The sequence below is a fragment of the Perca flavescens genome, chromosome 20 (genome assembly GCF_004354835.1).
Source record: "Perca flavescens isolate YP-PL-M2 chromosome 20, PFLA_1.0, whole genome shotgun sequence".
Classification (NCBI taxonomy): domain Eukaryota; kingdom Metazoa; phylum Chordata; class Actinopteri; order Perciformes; family Percidae; genus Perca; species Perca flavescens.
The window spans coordinates 26,575,339-26,590,866 of NC_041350.1; the positions used below are offsets into that span (position 1 = coordinate 26,575,339).

The 15,528-nt window shown below is 39.5% G+C and overlaps 1 protein-coding gene across 2 annotated transcripts; it reads left to right on the forward strand.

The window, feature by feature from the left end:
- Window positions 1–3,883: 3,883 nt before the first annotated feature.
- On the forward strand, window positions 3,884–10,896 carry si:dkey-33c12.4 (uncharacterized). Of its 2 annotated transcripts, none has more exons than XM_028565045.1 (13): window positions 3,884–3,960; window positions 4,076–4,279; window positions 4,952–5,149; window positions 5,527–5,581; window positions 5,682–5,772; window positions 5,866–6,007; window positions 6,613–6,717; window positions 7,118–7,226; window positions 7,508–7,694; window positions 8,252–8,326; window positions 8,628–8,730; window positions 9,317–9,423; window positions 9,848–10,896. In XM_028565045.1, exons 3-13 carry the CDS (start codon window positions 5,090–5,092, stop codon window positions 9,981–9,983), a joined length of 1,170 nt encoding a protein of 389 aa, XP_028420846.1. In that variant the 5' UTR covers window positions 3,884–3,960; window positions 4,076–4,279; window positions 4,952–5,089; the 3' UTR covers window positions 9,984–10,896. The 2 variants fall into 2 exon arrangements, with proteins under 2 accessions (XP_028420846.1, XP_028420845.1); XM_028565044.1 differs by having other exon boundaries at window positions 4,955–5,149.
- Window positions 10,897–15,528: the final 4,632 nt, after the last annotated feature.

Genomic DNA, 15,528 nt, shown 5'->3' on the forward strand with positions numbered 1-15,528 from the left:
AGATCAATGGATGTTTAGATCAAGCCGAGAGGCAGACGTTTCCCAGCATAGCCTGGGTCCACCTACTTCCCCAGTATTGGCAGGCCGACATCCAATCACCGCCCTAAACCACAACAAAAAAACAATCGTTTTCATTAGATTGGTGGAGCCTCCTGGAGGCGGGTATGAGCCTGAAAGGTTAAAGCAAGGGAGGTAGGTCCGGGTAGCTCCAGATCAAACGCGGAAAGAAAAAGACAACAGTGGAACTGTAAAATTACCTCAGACACTAATAACGTTAAACACAGTCGCGGCACTCCAGTACAAATACATAAGATAACGTCATGCCAAAAAAGAAAGACATTGTAAAAGGTAATATTTAAGCAGTGATTGTCATTTTAGTAGTGTGATATTCGTCGCTGAGTTTCCTTAACTGAGAACTTGACCTAATTCGTCAAATGTATAGCTAGCTAACGTTAGCTAACTAGCTTGTTAGCTAACGTTGTGGCGTTTGGTGAGCACCAAAGTAGTGTTGATGTAACTGTATCACCGTGACTACTGACTTAAGCTTTGTAACGTTAAAGCCTATGTTTTAACGTTAAGTTTAATAGAACCATGTACGTGTCCTTTTCTACCTTTCAGGTGGCGCTCCTATACCAAGAATTCGAGAGAACTCGAGACTTATGCACACACATGTGAGTATGATTCAAGCACCGGGCACTTAAGTTGTTATTATTGTGACATAACAAGTCTTTCCAATTTAAAGGGTGTTGTTGGTGACATGCCACCAGTTGTACCTTTGCTAACACAATAAATAATCGGAGTGTGAGCTGCCATAGTTATCAGACAGGAAGCTTTTCACAACAATAGGAAAAAAGGATCAAAATATACTGTTATGCAGTCTTTAATAAGGAAAACCTTGTTTATGGTATAATTCATCTTACAAAATACAAAATCTAAGGTAACATCTAATCTCAACGTTACAACATCAACTGCCCGCTTTTGTGATCACTGCTGCAGATAACAGCCAAAACATGTATACTTAATATACAGTATATTATAGCAGTAAGTCGTTAATACTTTTGCACAGTTGTGATTAACAGTTAATGGATGCTGATAATAGAACATAAAACCCAAAGATAGTCAATTTACAGTGATGTAAAATAGAGAGAAGCAGCATGCCTTCACAGTTGAGAAGATGAAACCAGAGAATGTTTGGCATTTTAGTTTGACAAATGATACAAATAAATAATTAATTGTCAAAAATATTGACTACTCCCTTTATCGACTGTCTGTTTCAGTTAAAAGTTACAAATATCTTATATTGTGTCAATGTTAGAATATCAATATTATCTACCAGCTCTTATGGTAACTGCTGCAGATAAGTCAAAAACTAACTTCAACCTCAGCAAATGAGTGAAGGGTTGCACAGTATGTTACATATAGCAGTATGTAGGTAATATTGTTGCACAGTAGACGCACATTAGTGTGGATAGAGCATTGACACGTTGTTGGTTGTATTTAAAGTCTCTGTATCTTTTCTCCTTCTCAGGAAACTATGGTAGATTTCATAAGTGGACGTCATTCTTCAAACTCTATCCTGGATGTCTTTGCCTCTGGCTTATTAGGTAAGGCATTTTCTGAACTGGCTGTTGCAGGTTATTTCAAAGTGATGGTGGAGAAGAGAACTGGAGATACAACAAAACCCAGTATTATTAGATCTAAAACCAGTGGAACCAAGCGGGTTATAAGCATAGTTTTGTTATCTCTATTGCAGTGTATGGCTTCCACCAAATAACTCTTTTGTTTGTGATTTAAAAGAACATAAGAGTTAAGGTAACCTTAACTCTTATGTTCTTTTAAATCTGTAATAATTTAAGGTAATTAGACGACGCTACTGATTTCTACAGTGGTGCTCATAAGTTTATGAACCCATGCGAAAGTTGACTAAAAAGAGGAATAAAAATTAAAATAGCCCCACATCATTACATGCCCTTCACCATACCTAGAGATTGGCATGGGGTACTTTCCATAAAATCATCTCTCAATGCAAATCAAACCAGCTATTAGGCTACTGAAATAAAACATTCCAGTTTCTGTAACGTAACTAATTTTTTGTTGTGTAAAAATTAGTGTAACGCGCTACTACTGAAAAGTTGGTAACGAAACATAGTTCCTTTTTTCAATTCGGCGCAATGCTACTTTTCCCAGGGACAGATTTGACAGCTACACTGCCTTCTCAGCTGCGCGCTCACAAGCTCCACACGGGACGAGACAGAGGCTGGTAACAGAGAAATCATCGCAAGCGAGAACAAAGCTAACTTTTGAGAGCGTTTTAAGCTTCGTGGCTTTCTGCTGGACAGCGCTCTGAGCCAGGCAGACACAAAGCTGACAACCTCATGGTAATGGATGTGGTGGAGATTGCCTCATACATACACGCAGCGGCCCGCTGTGGACTTGTCTGTCGCACAGACACGCAAGGATTCCCAGAAAAGAGGCTGCATGTGTCTACGACAATGCACGGACCATCATGGCTGCGCGACCGGTACAGACATTACATACACTAACGCAGTGTAACGGCGATGACCTGCTGATGGGCATTCAACCCGCGCTGGACTCGTTCATAATGAATCCGCTGTCACTCTGAGAGTAGAGAATCCAGTCTGCAGTGTAGTGTAACTAAGTAAAGTAACATATTACTTTTGTAAGGAGTAACGAGCAAACACTACTTTTTGATAGTATCCTGGATACTGTGCATCGTGATGATAGAGAGATGATTTTATGGAAAGTACCCCATGCCAATCTCTAGGTATGGTGAAGGGTATGTGATGATGTGGGGCTATTTTAATTCCAAAGGCCAAGGAAACTTTATCAGGATGCATAGTATCCTGGAGCCATTAAATAACTTGCCTTTAAAGGTCCCATGGTCCAGGTCCCAAATTTCACTTTGAGATTTTTAACATTAATATGCGTTCCAGAGAGAGAGAGAGAGAGAGAGAGAGAGAGAGAGAGAGAGAGAGAGAGAGAGAGAGAGAGAGAGAGAGAGAGAGAGAGAGAGAGAGAGAGAGAGAGAGAGAGAGAGAGAGAGAGAGAGAGAGAGAGAGAGAGAGAGAGAGAGAGAGAGAGAGAGCTCTTTTGCACTTATTGTAAATGCAACAATTGTCGGTGGAGCTACTGGAGAAAGCAGCATCATTATCTGAGTGTTCATATATGTACCTTGTCTGTTTGTTGTATTTATGTTATCAAAACTGTAAAGCGTCTTTGAGTGTCTAGAAAAGCTCTATTAAAAAATAAATGTATTATCTATTTCTCAAGTTCTTCTGACATGTGCGACCTCGTCGGAGAGCACTATAGCTGTTCTGATTGGCCACACTCTTAAGTTGTTTCTCTCATACGAACTCCGGACAATGTCTGGAGAATCGGTCCAGACTTGCCCTTTCACAGATATAGCACACATAAGAGCACTAGAAAAGGCTTAGATTTTTTTCTTTATCACCCAGGTTTAGATTTTTTAAGGACCTTTGAAGGAGAACTGGAGGACGACCTTGTATATTCTGACGATGATGATGACGATGATTACTATTGTCCACAACATGCTGCTCACAGGTCTTTAGAACCACATCCACGAATAAAACAACTCACTGACGAGGTATTACACTTTGGTTTCTCTTCTTTTAGAGTTCTTTCCCAGACAGTGTGAATTTCCTGAAAATTGGCTCAACGCAGAGATTTTTTTTTTTCAGGAGGCTGATAAACATGCAAAGGAACTGAAAGAAGAAGAGGAACGACGGAAAGAGAAAACTGAGAAAAACAAGCGTAAGAAATTGGTCAGTGTCTGCATAATGGTTAGGATTTAACATTTTGAGTGCTGATGTTGCTTTTTTCCCTTAACAGTGGCACATAACACATTTCTTCTTTCTGTTGCAGCGTAAAAAAGAAAAGAAACGGAAAGAAAAGGAGAATGCTGTTAAAAATATTTTACCTGTAAGTCCTGTTACTCGTACGTATTTGTTGTAATTCACAGCAATATAAAGTGCTATCTTTTGGAAAACGGGTCTTTTCAAAGCCATGCTGATTTTAGTCATTTTTGGCATTTCAGGAGGAAGAGCAAGGGAAGTCAGACTCCTCAGAAAATCAGGAAGAAAATCCTGTTATTGAAAATAATGCAGTGACAAATGAATCTCCTGAATCTGGTAAAACCCAAAATGGAACTGCGGCAGCTGCATATAATGAGAGCAGTGATAATGATAAAGAAGAACATTTTGCAGAGGTGAATAAAAAAGGAGAAGATGGAGAGCAAAAGGTTTGTATAGATTTTTACATTACTGTTTGTCACATTGAGGAGCAAAAGTTTGTTTTCTTTAAAATGTAATGTGACAGTAGGAAATGGTCACAAAAGGAAACAATTTGTTTAGGAAATTTGTGTGTGTGTTGAAGTGATTTGTGTGTGTGTTGAAGTGATGTCTGTTAAAAAGTTTAGTCCTTGTTTCACAAATGAATGCAAAAAACAGCTGTGTATGACAGCAGGTGTTAGTTTCAGAAAGACCGGTCTTAGGCTAAATTCAGACTGCAGGCCAAAGTGACCCAAATCGGATTTTCATTTTATTTTCGTGACCTTGTGAACAGCCCAAGTAACATGGCATCCAATCTTTTCCAGTTGTGATTTGGGCCACTTTCATATGTCGTCCAAATCCGTTACAGGTCAGATTTAATGATTCTGCACTTTCCCATAGACTTCACATGGCGAAAGATACGTCCATATATCAGTGGATAATTTTTTTTTGTGGTACATCAACTGGCCAATCATAATTCAGGTGGGCTTTGGGCAATGGATGAATTTAGAAGTCTATCTGAAGTCTATTAGTTCAATCTAAGCTATTGTCAAAGTCTTCCTTTTGTGAAACAAGATTTTCAACATTGTAGTCTGTTTGTGGATGAATATCTTCAAACCACCACTTTGTTTCATTGTCATCAGCAGGATTTGGATTTTGGATTTGGATTTTTCTCTTCTACAACAAAATCGGTGCCTGAGGAGACGTGTAACCAGAGGCCTGCAAAAGAAAGGAAAAAGGAAAAAAATAAATTACTGAAAAAGTCCCTGGAGGAAAAGCCAATGGTTGTAGAAAAACCTGAAATTCAAAAGAAGGAAGAGAAACCTCAACCCAGTAAAGAGGTGCGAACACTGAAGACATACGTAGTATTTGTATTTCTTCAAGGCTTAATCTTATCCAAGAAACCTGCTATCATGGATTGACAGATATTTTACCAGACTTAAGTCACACCAGATGACAAATCTTTAAAAAATATTTGTTTTCTGATGTTCTGTCAGTAATGTATATAATATAACACACTATTTTAAATGATCACCAGCCTGGAAACATTTTCTCTACAAAAGTCTTACTCTTCAATTATATTTGTAAATGGATCTTTAATAGGATCAAACATTAACTGGTAGTCTTCATAAGTTGGCGTTTGAGAAAGCGACACGCAAATTTAGCGTTTCCTGTAGTGCTCGGCATGCTTCACAGACTAATGTGTCAACTTTAACAGAAAACAATGGACCCCGCTGCAGAAGAGTTGGCAAAAAGAAGCCGAGAGCTTGCTGGTAAGTTATATTTTACATTAACGTCATTGAGACTTTGGCAAAGTCAAACACTGAGTGAAAGCACTGAAGCTGGCACAACTGTCCTTGCTCTGCCTTCCAGGTATGGGAAATCGCTTGGCTGCCTCTGGACAGTATGAGATGGCCGTGAAGTGCTTTACTGACGCAATTAAATACAACCCAAAGGAATTTAAGTAAGAAGGTGGACTTAAATTGACTTCAGCCTCCATTAAAGCACACCGAAGCAGTGACTATTAATGACATGAATTACATTTAATGTGTTTCAGGTTATTTGGAAATCGGTCCCTCTGTTATGAAAGAATGCAGCAGTATGAAAATGCTTTCAGAGACGCTGATCTAGCTCTCTCCATGGAGCCAAACTGGATAAAAGGTTTATTTAGGAAAGGAAAAGCTCTCTGTGGGCTCAAGGTAAATCGCTACCCACTGTATCCAGTTAACGCTGCGTACACTGTGATACTTCCAGACACTTGATAGGCTTTTATTTTCATGTATAGTAACTGTTGCAACTAGCTTGACATTTTCAGGAAAACGCTTAATATTGTGGTAAAAAACCTGTAGTACAGAGAAAACTGACCTTATAATACATTATACAGGTGTGAGGTTGTTACTAAATACTTTGTTTGCAGGTTTTATAGTAGTAGGGCGGTCCTCAACAAAAGATATTCTTAGTCGACTAACACGCATGGGGTTTCGTTCACTGATCGATTAGTTGATTTAATCGACAGACCTGTAAAACTGAGTTTTTCCACAAAGAATCGTGCAAAAGCACGACTTTAAATCTTGTGTCTCTCAGAGATGTGCTCGTACGTTGTATTGTAAATAAGTGATTCAGCATTTAAAAAAAAAGCATAAAATGACAAAGAAATCTTAGTCGACTAAAACAAAAACGACTTTACAGTGTTAATTCCCCACACGCTAGTTCAAGAGCTATTACTAAATTCAAGATTTTAAACTTGCATATTACTTAATAATTACTTACTTATTGCCTGTGAATTCCGCTTTCACTTCTCCAGAGATACTACGAGGCCTCGCTGATCTATAAGGAGGTGTTGATGCTGGAAAGTTCGAGCGCTGAAGCCACGCAAGAGCTGAAACGAGCACAGACGTTGCACCTAATGGTAGGAGAAGCTTGTGTTTACAACAGTTTATAAGACAATATATGGCACAAAAAAAAGACTGTCACTCACCAAATGGCTGAGAAGAAGCAGTAGAAATCCTCGTAGAGATGTTCACAACCTCTGAGAATGTACAAAGCTCATATATAAGTTTCTTAGTCATTTTGCATGTTGTTGTCTCCAAATGGTGGTCAGGAAACATTGCACAGCACACTCTATGATAGGGGATATACTGGAGGTATAATATGTGACTTTTCTATACACTGAATGCTCACTCACTTCTGGAGCAGTTTGGAATTGGATTCTTGAATTCTTTTTCAGACAAAGTCCTATCTGTCATCTGTGGCTTTGATGTGTGTATGCTATGTCAGCTTAGGAGGTTGTCTTTGTACTTCCATTTTAGGAAATGGGATTCACCTGGGCACAGAGCTCCGAGGCCTTGAAAACACACGCCACGTTAGAGGAAGCTGTTGAAGCTCTGTTTGGTGACGACGGTAATCGGGGTCCTGGAGGTAAATGTCACAAAATGTTTCTCAAAAGTTGGAAAGATATGGGCGCCCTGACGGCTCAGTTGGTAGAGCGGGCGCCCATATGTAGAGGTTTACTCCTCGACGCAGCGGGTCAGGGTTTGACTCCGACTTGCGGCCTTTTGCTGCGTGTCATTCCCCCCTCTCTCTCCCCTTTCATGTCTTCTGCTGTCCTATCGAATAAAGGCCTAAAAAGGTTGGAAAGATGACATGTTACTACAATGACGTTTTTAACTGTCTTTTTACCGTTTGTCGGCTCTCTTCAGATGCCTGTGCCGGCTGGGACAATACAGACCAACCAGTGGTGCAGGAGGAAGACAACGATGAGGGGGAGTGGATTGTCCGACAAACAACTCGTCCTAGAACGCAGCCGGCCAAAGAGTTGGATGCTTTGGGCCAAAGCAGATCGAATTCAAAGTCCCCGACGCCCCGTCCAAGGAATTTTGTCAAACCGTAAGACTGCGAATCACTAATGTGTATTTTAAAATGAAAATTATTATCTAAGACAGTGGTACCCAACCTTTTTTTTTTTTTTTTTGGCTTGTGATCCTTTTTAAAGTGACACAATGTGTACTTGTGGCTTAAATTGTTACCTTTTTTGATGAAAGTTTTAGAGGCCTGAAGGTAAAACTGTCCGCTATTTTCAAAAGTGAGAACACATGCCTGACCCTCAGGTTGGGAACCACTGGTCAAATGTTTATTGTATATTACATTGTGTACGCTATTTCAAGTTTTTGTGATTTATATTGTTCATTTTTAGTTTTTCTTGCATGTTGGCAGTCATATGCACAGATGTTCAACAACTGGCTGTTTGTTTGTCCATATACTGCTGCAATAATTAGTCTTTACTAACTGGATTTAAGGAGGTCTTTCCTTTTGTACCATTGAGCAAGAACAGATGGTAATGTGGAGTGTTCACAGATTTGTTATTGATATGATAATTTGCTGAATTGTATCCAGAGTTCAACATTATTTTAAATGGCTGTTTTATCTCTTTGTTTTGTGTAAAGTGATCTTTTCCCCATTTGGGTTGGATCCTTGGCTCCTGCTGTCACCTACTCAACACTCCACGAGCTCTTCAGCAGGTAAAGTACCTCAGGCTGAGCTCCTTCACTTTGTCACAGTCAGATGTCTGAGTGTACAGACGCAACAAGAATGGAAAATGGCAGTAGAATAAAAATAATAAAGCGATATGCATACACTGAAATATTGATGCTGTTGTCTTGCAAAATATTGATGTGTTTGTCGACTCTGAACTTGTTATCGATTTAATGGCTGCTAAAGTGATGTGTGAGTGTATTCACCCGTGTTGACTCGAAGCTGTGGCAAATTGCCCTGCAGGGATATGAAAGATTCTCTCTCACTCACTCACTCACTCACTCTCAGAGCTGGGACGGTCTACAGCATCAAGATGCTGCTGGAACACCAGTGTGCCTTTGTGAACTACGCCAAAAAAGAAGACTGTGACAGAGCCATCCAGTGTATTAATGTATGTATCGGTTTACTTTAAATGGTAATTTGCATATTATTTGTTCTGGTATCTAGCTGATGTGTCAATCTTGACCAATTGGAACAGTTGAGAAAGTAGAAATAAGCGTATGTAATGTTACATTTTGTGATGTCTCTTGTTGTAAATCTACATTTAGGCAGACACATTTTCTATTCCCTATCAGCAGCAAAGTGTTTATTACAGCTAACAGTGACCTAAAGATTGGTAGGTTCCCAAAGAGAATGTATACAGGCAAATGTAAAATAAAGTTAAGAAGCAAATCAGAAATTTGTATTCAAAACTTGGCAGGTTGTAGAGCAGGAAGTTGAAACTTATTTTGATTGTGTGCTATTTAAGCAGTGAGTAACAACTGCAGCTCTTTAACTCTGTAAAGTTAGTCATGCTTTAAAGTCTGGCTCTCCTCTGAAACCGTAGCATTGTTTTCCCATCACATAAATCAACTCTGACATAAATCTGATCAGTTATTTGCCTGTGAAGCTTCTTCTCTTTTCTAAGCCGTGTGGCTCTCCAGTACAGCTCTGTTGGGTGGCTGGCCTAAGATGTTTAATGTCTGTTTCTTCTTCAGGGAATGGTGGTAGAGGGCGCTCCACTCTCTGTGCGATATCCCAGTAAAATCCCCGTTGGACTAGGTATGTCCAGAGCGGCCACCATTGACCCATATTCACGCCCCGGGTAAGACGATGCTATTATTCTCCCTCGCACTGGTAAAATCTCTTTCACTTCCGAGTTTAGATTTAACTTCAAGGGTAATGATTCGGGGGGAAATCTAGATTATTGTCAGTCTTATATTTTACAATGGTGCATGTATAGTTTGTATTTCTCCCACATATTCATAGGATTCCTTAATAGTTAGCTTTACACAGTTAAGACTTGTAGTTTCTATTGCTCACCAAGATTGTTTTTCAGAACTTTTAATTTCTATAAATGCAAAGTAAGAAATAACTAGTATTAGATTGTCTTTGTTCATATCAGTTATGTTGCAGCTATTTAGAGGCAAAAAGGAACCCTGTCATTTCAGGTCTCCTGATCTTAGCAGTACTTAAAGCCCACCGTAAATGCATCCCTAGAATTGAAATTGTTTTTGCCTTTGTTGTAGCCCGTACAAGAAGGAGTGCTTTTTCTGGAGGACCACCGGCTGCATGAGGCAGGACTGCACCTACAGACACGTCCCAGAGCACAAGCACATTGACAAGGACAAATTCACCAGTAGACTGGGAAACGTGAACATGTAGGAAATCAAAAAATTATAAGCATGCATCGTTTCCTTTGACATTTGACACCGTGCTTGTTCCAAACTGGGCTGCTTTTCAGTCGCCTCGGTTTCTTCTCGGTTTTGGTTCTTGTGAAGTTTTGGCGGCAAAAAAGACTAATTGTGTTCAGATTCGGTTGCGTGTTTTTTGGAAATGTTTGCACCATGATGGCCAATCATTGTAAGAATACAAAGGAAACCCCAAGCTACATTATATTAATAATTTATGTGCATCAAGCTTTGAGCATTCTTTTGCAATAAGAGTTTGTCAGGGATTATGTGTGATTAGCTAATCTGTTTCAAGATTGTGTTAAAACACGTGATTTTTACTTAGTTGCTTTGCTATTGTTTTAAAATTGATGTAACAGATCTTTCTGTTTTTTTTGTTGTTTTTTTTTAAGTTACCAGCAGGTGGCACTGTTACCTTTTGTCCCTCAAATTTGGCGCTACAAAGAATTCTGCTTTCATTTTAAGGCTGTGATTGATGAGCAGTAATGCTATTGGCACATTGAATGTGTTATGTTTCATTTTGAAATTCTGCTCTGTAATATGATTGCTGGGGCATTGGCTTTGTTTAGATCGGGTTGTGTTCAATAGTTATGTATATTATGTATTCTTTTTTTTATTATTATAATGTCATGTCTGTTGGAGGAACGGTTTTAAGTGTAGTGATGTTTGGACACAAACTGTCATACAAATAAGTGCCTTTTTAGTAGCACTGTGGCTGCAGGTTATCATGGGTCAGCCCCAGAGGGAATTAAAGCCTCCACTTTGAAAGAGTGTTGATGTCATGCAATACATTGCTATATACAGTACAAGACCAAAGACTGGTGGAACAGTATAGATGGGCCTGGATGACTCACTACAAAGAATAATAAAGTCAGCCCCCATGATAAGCTGCATGAAGCTAAAGCATGATTTGTGAGCAGGATTATTCAAGCCTCAGCATGTAACTCAATGTAATTTGGCATATTACTATGAAGATGAGAGGCCCAGTGTTTTTTTTTTTTTTTTTTTTTTTTTTTTTTTTACTGCCCCACCACTAAAACATAACCAGATTAATCCCAGCAGCAGCTGCATATCCTGTTTCAGTGTCCTTGAGCGAGAATCCCTCATCTCAGGTCAGCCCGAGTTAGAGCAAAGTGCCAGTTAAACGTTTGAAAAGTAACTATTGTCCCTGAGATTTTATCTGAAGCGAGGTTCTTCTAAGCCTTAAATGCCTCCCTTCAATCCCCCTGACTGCGTCTCCTCTCATTTAATGTGGGTGGGATTTGTGTAGATCCCTCTTCCCTAAAGCCTGGCAGGTTTGTTATTTGACTCGAGCATTTCAAGGCCACTTTTGTGACTCCTGTTATGCAATGTTTGAGGTGTGAATTACAAAACGTTCCCAGAGAGCTGAATAATTACCTAAAAACGAGGTTGAAGCAGTAAAAAAAAAAAGTAAAGTTGAGGCATTTAGCTGTGAAAAGTGCTTAGTCTTGACCTTACAGGCAGAACAGCTGTTCTTGTGGGCATTAATTGGCTGACAGTGGCATACCTCCCAAAGCCCTTCTGATCTGTGTGAGATTTGAAAGCATGAAAGGCCTGTAATACTAATAACATGAACTCTGGTTGAACCCATAGAAAGCACTGGGACATTACTAACTTGCAAAATGGGTCTATATTTAATCTTATTGGTCTGTTTGGCTTTGCCCCGCTAGAAACCTGTTCAAATGCAGATAAAGACTGATAAGAGGTTAGCGATCATCAACATCCCACCACTCCTGGGCCCGGACGAAGCCAATCCCTTACTTAACTAAAGCAAACACCAGGAAGATTAAGTGCATCTTGTTAAAAGGCTGCATGGTTTGTCGAGCTTTCAACAGATTTCTCTCCCTCTCGACAGAAGGGGAAAAAGAGAACACACTAACAGAAATGAACCAGCAGACATGACCTGTTGCTCTCCCATTACTTGCTTTTTGATATATGGCTATGCAGCAAAAAAGGCTTCCTCACTCCCCTTCTAGAGAAGTTTGGAGTTGGAGTAATTGAGTGCATTGCTTTTAGTGCAGGGATACATAATCACATTTTTATTCTAATTCTGTGGTTTCTCTCCGCTGGTAAATAAACGTTTGATGTGACACAAGGGAGTAGCTGACTCACGCCGTATATCAACAGTCTGATTTGTTCCTCGGGAAGCCAAAATAAATGCTCCGCTGCAGCTTTGCAGCCGCTCGGCTTACAGGCCTCTGCTCGAACCGCCTAACCTTCCCAGCAGGGCGGCTGCTGCTGTTTGCTTGTCCTCTTTTAAAGGAATGACCCTTAAAACATTTCAGTGTGTGTATTTAGGAGCATAAATTATCATTTTATTTATTATGTTTTATTTCCAACAAATTCTTGCAAGAACATTTTTCTTTGCAGTTTAAAGGCTCGTTATGATTGATGTGGTCCTACGTCAGCCTGCAATTATCTGCCAAAGTTTTGAGTTATATCGCAGGAGAAATGTCTTCCTGTACGGTGCGCTTTTTTAAAAGTGGGCAGGGTATTTCTGTGCAACAGTCAAGATTTAGCAATTCTTACATCCAAACCGGATGACAGCTGTAGGGGTTTTACCTAATGCGGTTAAGCAAATGTTATCCCAAGAAGACGAGCTGGGTTTTTGAGTGTTCAAAAAATCTTATTTGTGGTTTTTTTTTTTTTTTTTTTCTCAACCTTTTTATTTATTTATTAAGGAATATGTACAGAGAAATACTCCAGACCTAGATTTTGTTTTGTTACTACTGGAAAGTCAAACCTCTCATTATGCCAAGATGACCTACTGTATAAAAAAAAGTGACCTACAGTAGTCTTTACTTTGAAATGTAGAATCTATTGTGTCTGCAGATTGTAATGAATGCGATAACTAAGATTAACAAGATGTTAAGATGGTAGACTCACACAATGGGGAGGCATCTGCTTCGCTGCCGTCTCCTCTCAAGCCTTTGCTGGATTCCTTTGTTGCACTGTGGAAATGATTACAGTAATTGTCACAATGAGAAATTGACCTTCACTTTAATCTAGACAGAGGCCCCCTTAACAAGTTAAAATAGCGCAAACCCAATTAGGGAATTGATTGCTTGCTTTCATTTTCCTCATTTGCATCAGGGTCATATAGGGAAGATAAATTAATGTCTAGTCTTTTGTCCACACTGTCATTCCTGGTTGGGGAGTATCTATTGCTAAGAAGTGAGCAGGAGAAAAGTCTTTTGTCTACCGTCGACGAACTCATCTCTGATAATCTGCTGTTAAACACCCACAGAAAGAAAGACCTACAGGAAATTAATAAATCCTCACGCCTTCATACTGCTGTACAAATACAGGCGTTTTTATGTTAATGAGATCATTTGTCTCTTTCTGCATAAGTCTACTTTGTCATATTTAAAGTCTTATTACAGGTTTTGAATGTGATTATCATGTTTATTGGTTTCCATGCATTCCACTATGATTTAAAAAAAAAAAAAAAAAAAGACCAAAACCAACAACACATTTGTCTGTCTCTCAACACTTTTCTATTTCTTTACCCAGTCTATGGCAATGAGCCCCAAGCCCTACTGGTTCCTACAAGATATGGAAATCTTTATTTCTCCTCATACTCTCATTGGAAAAAAAGGCTCCATCATTTCCTAGAACAGGTGGGCACTGTAGTTTTCAACAAATGCTTGTCAAATAGAAGTAAATATTGAACGTTTGACTATTTTCAGCTGTGGATTAATACACACTTGGTACACTGTTAGTAGGTACAGCAGCAGTATGGTGTGTGTGTGAGTCAAAATAAACCGCTTTCATCTTAAAGGGGAGTTCTACCGATTTTACACCTCAGTCTGTTTACAGGTCTTGGGGATACTGCATATGTGGGGGAAAAAAGTTGTGTAAAGCCTTTTTGTGGCTACAGAGGGAGCTGCACGCAGTCTGATAAATTGCCTCAAGTGATGTCACTCGAGTCAGTTAGAAAGAAGTGAGTTTACCAGACCGCTGTAGCCCACTCCTCGTCTCTGTTTAAGGCTACGTTAGCCGCCACTAGCATAACACACCACAATCTTTGACCATCTTTGCTCTAGGTTTTGATGAGGAAGAAGAATGTGTGGAATAAAAAAAAAGATCTCTGGTCCTGATTTTGATACTTTGTTTTTTAAACTATCGTGAAGCTGATTATTATAGAGTGCAATGTTAAATTAGTGCATTACTCTTACTCTAACGTCACCCAGTGCAACTGTGCGGCTCATGTGTTTTTAATAGTTTTTGGAGCTCTACGGCACAGAGGAATAATATATTGTAGGCTCGGATACACACACAATACTTGTTAGTAGGATCAATTCATTGTTGGTTTTGGTCTTTTATTGGGATTTGTGGACAAAAAGGAAAACTATAAAATATCACCAGACTTATCCATGGTTGCCTCGGAAGAAGGAAGAAGCATTTAACAAATCTAGCCCACTACAGAATGGTTTAAACTATGGTGAGCAGTGTTATGATGGGTTAACATGTGAAAACACTGATATGGTCCTAATAACGCCCTTGCTTTCATTTTTTAATGTTCAATTAAACTGTCTGACTGCATCCATAATGTGCACTCATGTTTCTTTACCTTTTGAATAAATTATTTAAGAGATTGCAGATTTGTATGCGTATATGTGCATGTTTATGTTCCCACGCACACTGTAGGGTGACAGGGAGGATAATGGCATTGACTCTCTGTCGTCTTCCCTGATAAATTGGCAGTTTAAAGGTTGAATCTCACATCTCTTTCATCTCCTTTCAGACGTGCACAGGCAAAAATCCTAAGTGTTGTCACTTTATTTTGGTCTTTGTTTCTGTGATCGATTGAGAAATGGCCCGTATGGCAGCAAAGTGTCATTAACATGATTAGAGGCTTGTAAACAAAAAGGGCCTTTGGGTTTTTCAAGGGACCACTGCACACACCGTGATGTAAAGCTGGGCATGCCTCAACCTGTGTTTCCTTCAAGTATTTATGTGACTTAATGGGGCAAGAAATATGTGGCCTGGGTGCGTTGTAATCATTAAAACCTCCAGTCAGGTTGTATTTCATCTTGCTATCGACCTACATATTTGAAGGTAACATGTTCAAGGGCATGAAAAATGTCCCAGCCTGTAAATCCTCTCATTGTTGCCTCAAGGAGTTTGACTTCCAATAATTGATGCCCACTTCCATACATCACCGGTATTCATTCCGGCACAGCTCCTAATACTAAATCTCACACAGGCTTCTTTCACACATTGTCCAGGGCCGTTTTGTGTCCTGCATTCTTCAAAAAAACATATATTAACCTCTACAATAATGTCACTGTTAATCTGTGGGTTAATCCGTGGACGGTAATTTATAACAGGAGACATTTGTAATAAAACCTTGCCCTCCAGGCTTTTACCAAACTGAGTGCTTCCTGTACAAATGAAACCTGCTTCCTTTTAATACGGATAATGCTGAGTGGCATGTCGGCTCGGTTCAAGTCTTTTGTGTTTACGAATGGGTAAGGAACTATAATTCACTGCGG

Bases quoted from the DNA above. Each gene is read 5' to 3' on its own strand.
- si:dkey-33c12.4 (XM_028565045.1), top strand. From the start codon at position 5,090: ATGGTTGTAGAAAAACCTGAAATTCAAAAGAAGGAAGAGAAACCTCAA. The intron at 5,150-5,526 runs GTGCGAACACTG...CAACTTTAACAG, and splicing joins AACCTCAACCCAGTAAAGAG to AAAACAATGGACCCCGCTGC. The intron at 8,731-9,316 runs GTATGTATCGGT...TTTCTTCTTCAG, and splicing joins GAGCCATCCAGTGTATTAAT to GGAATGGTGGTAGAGGGCGC.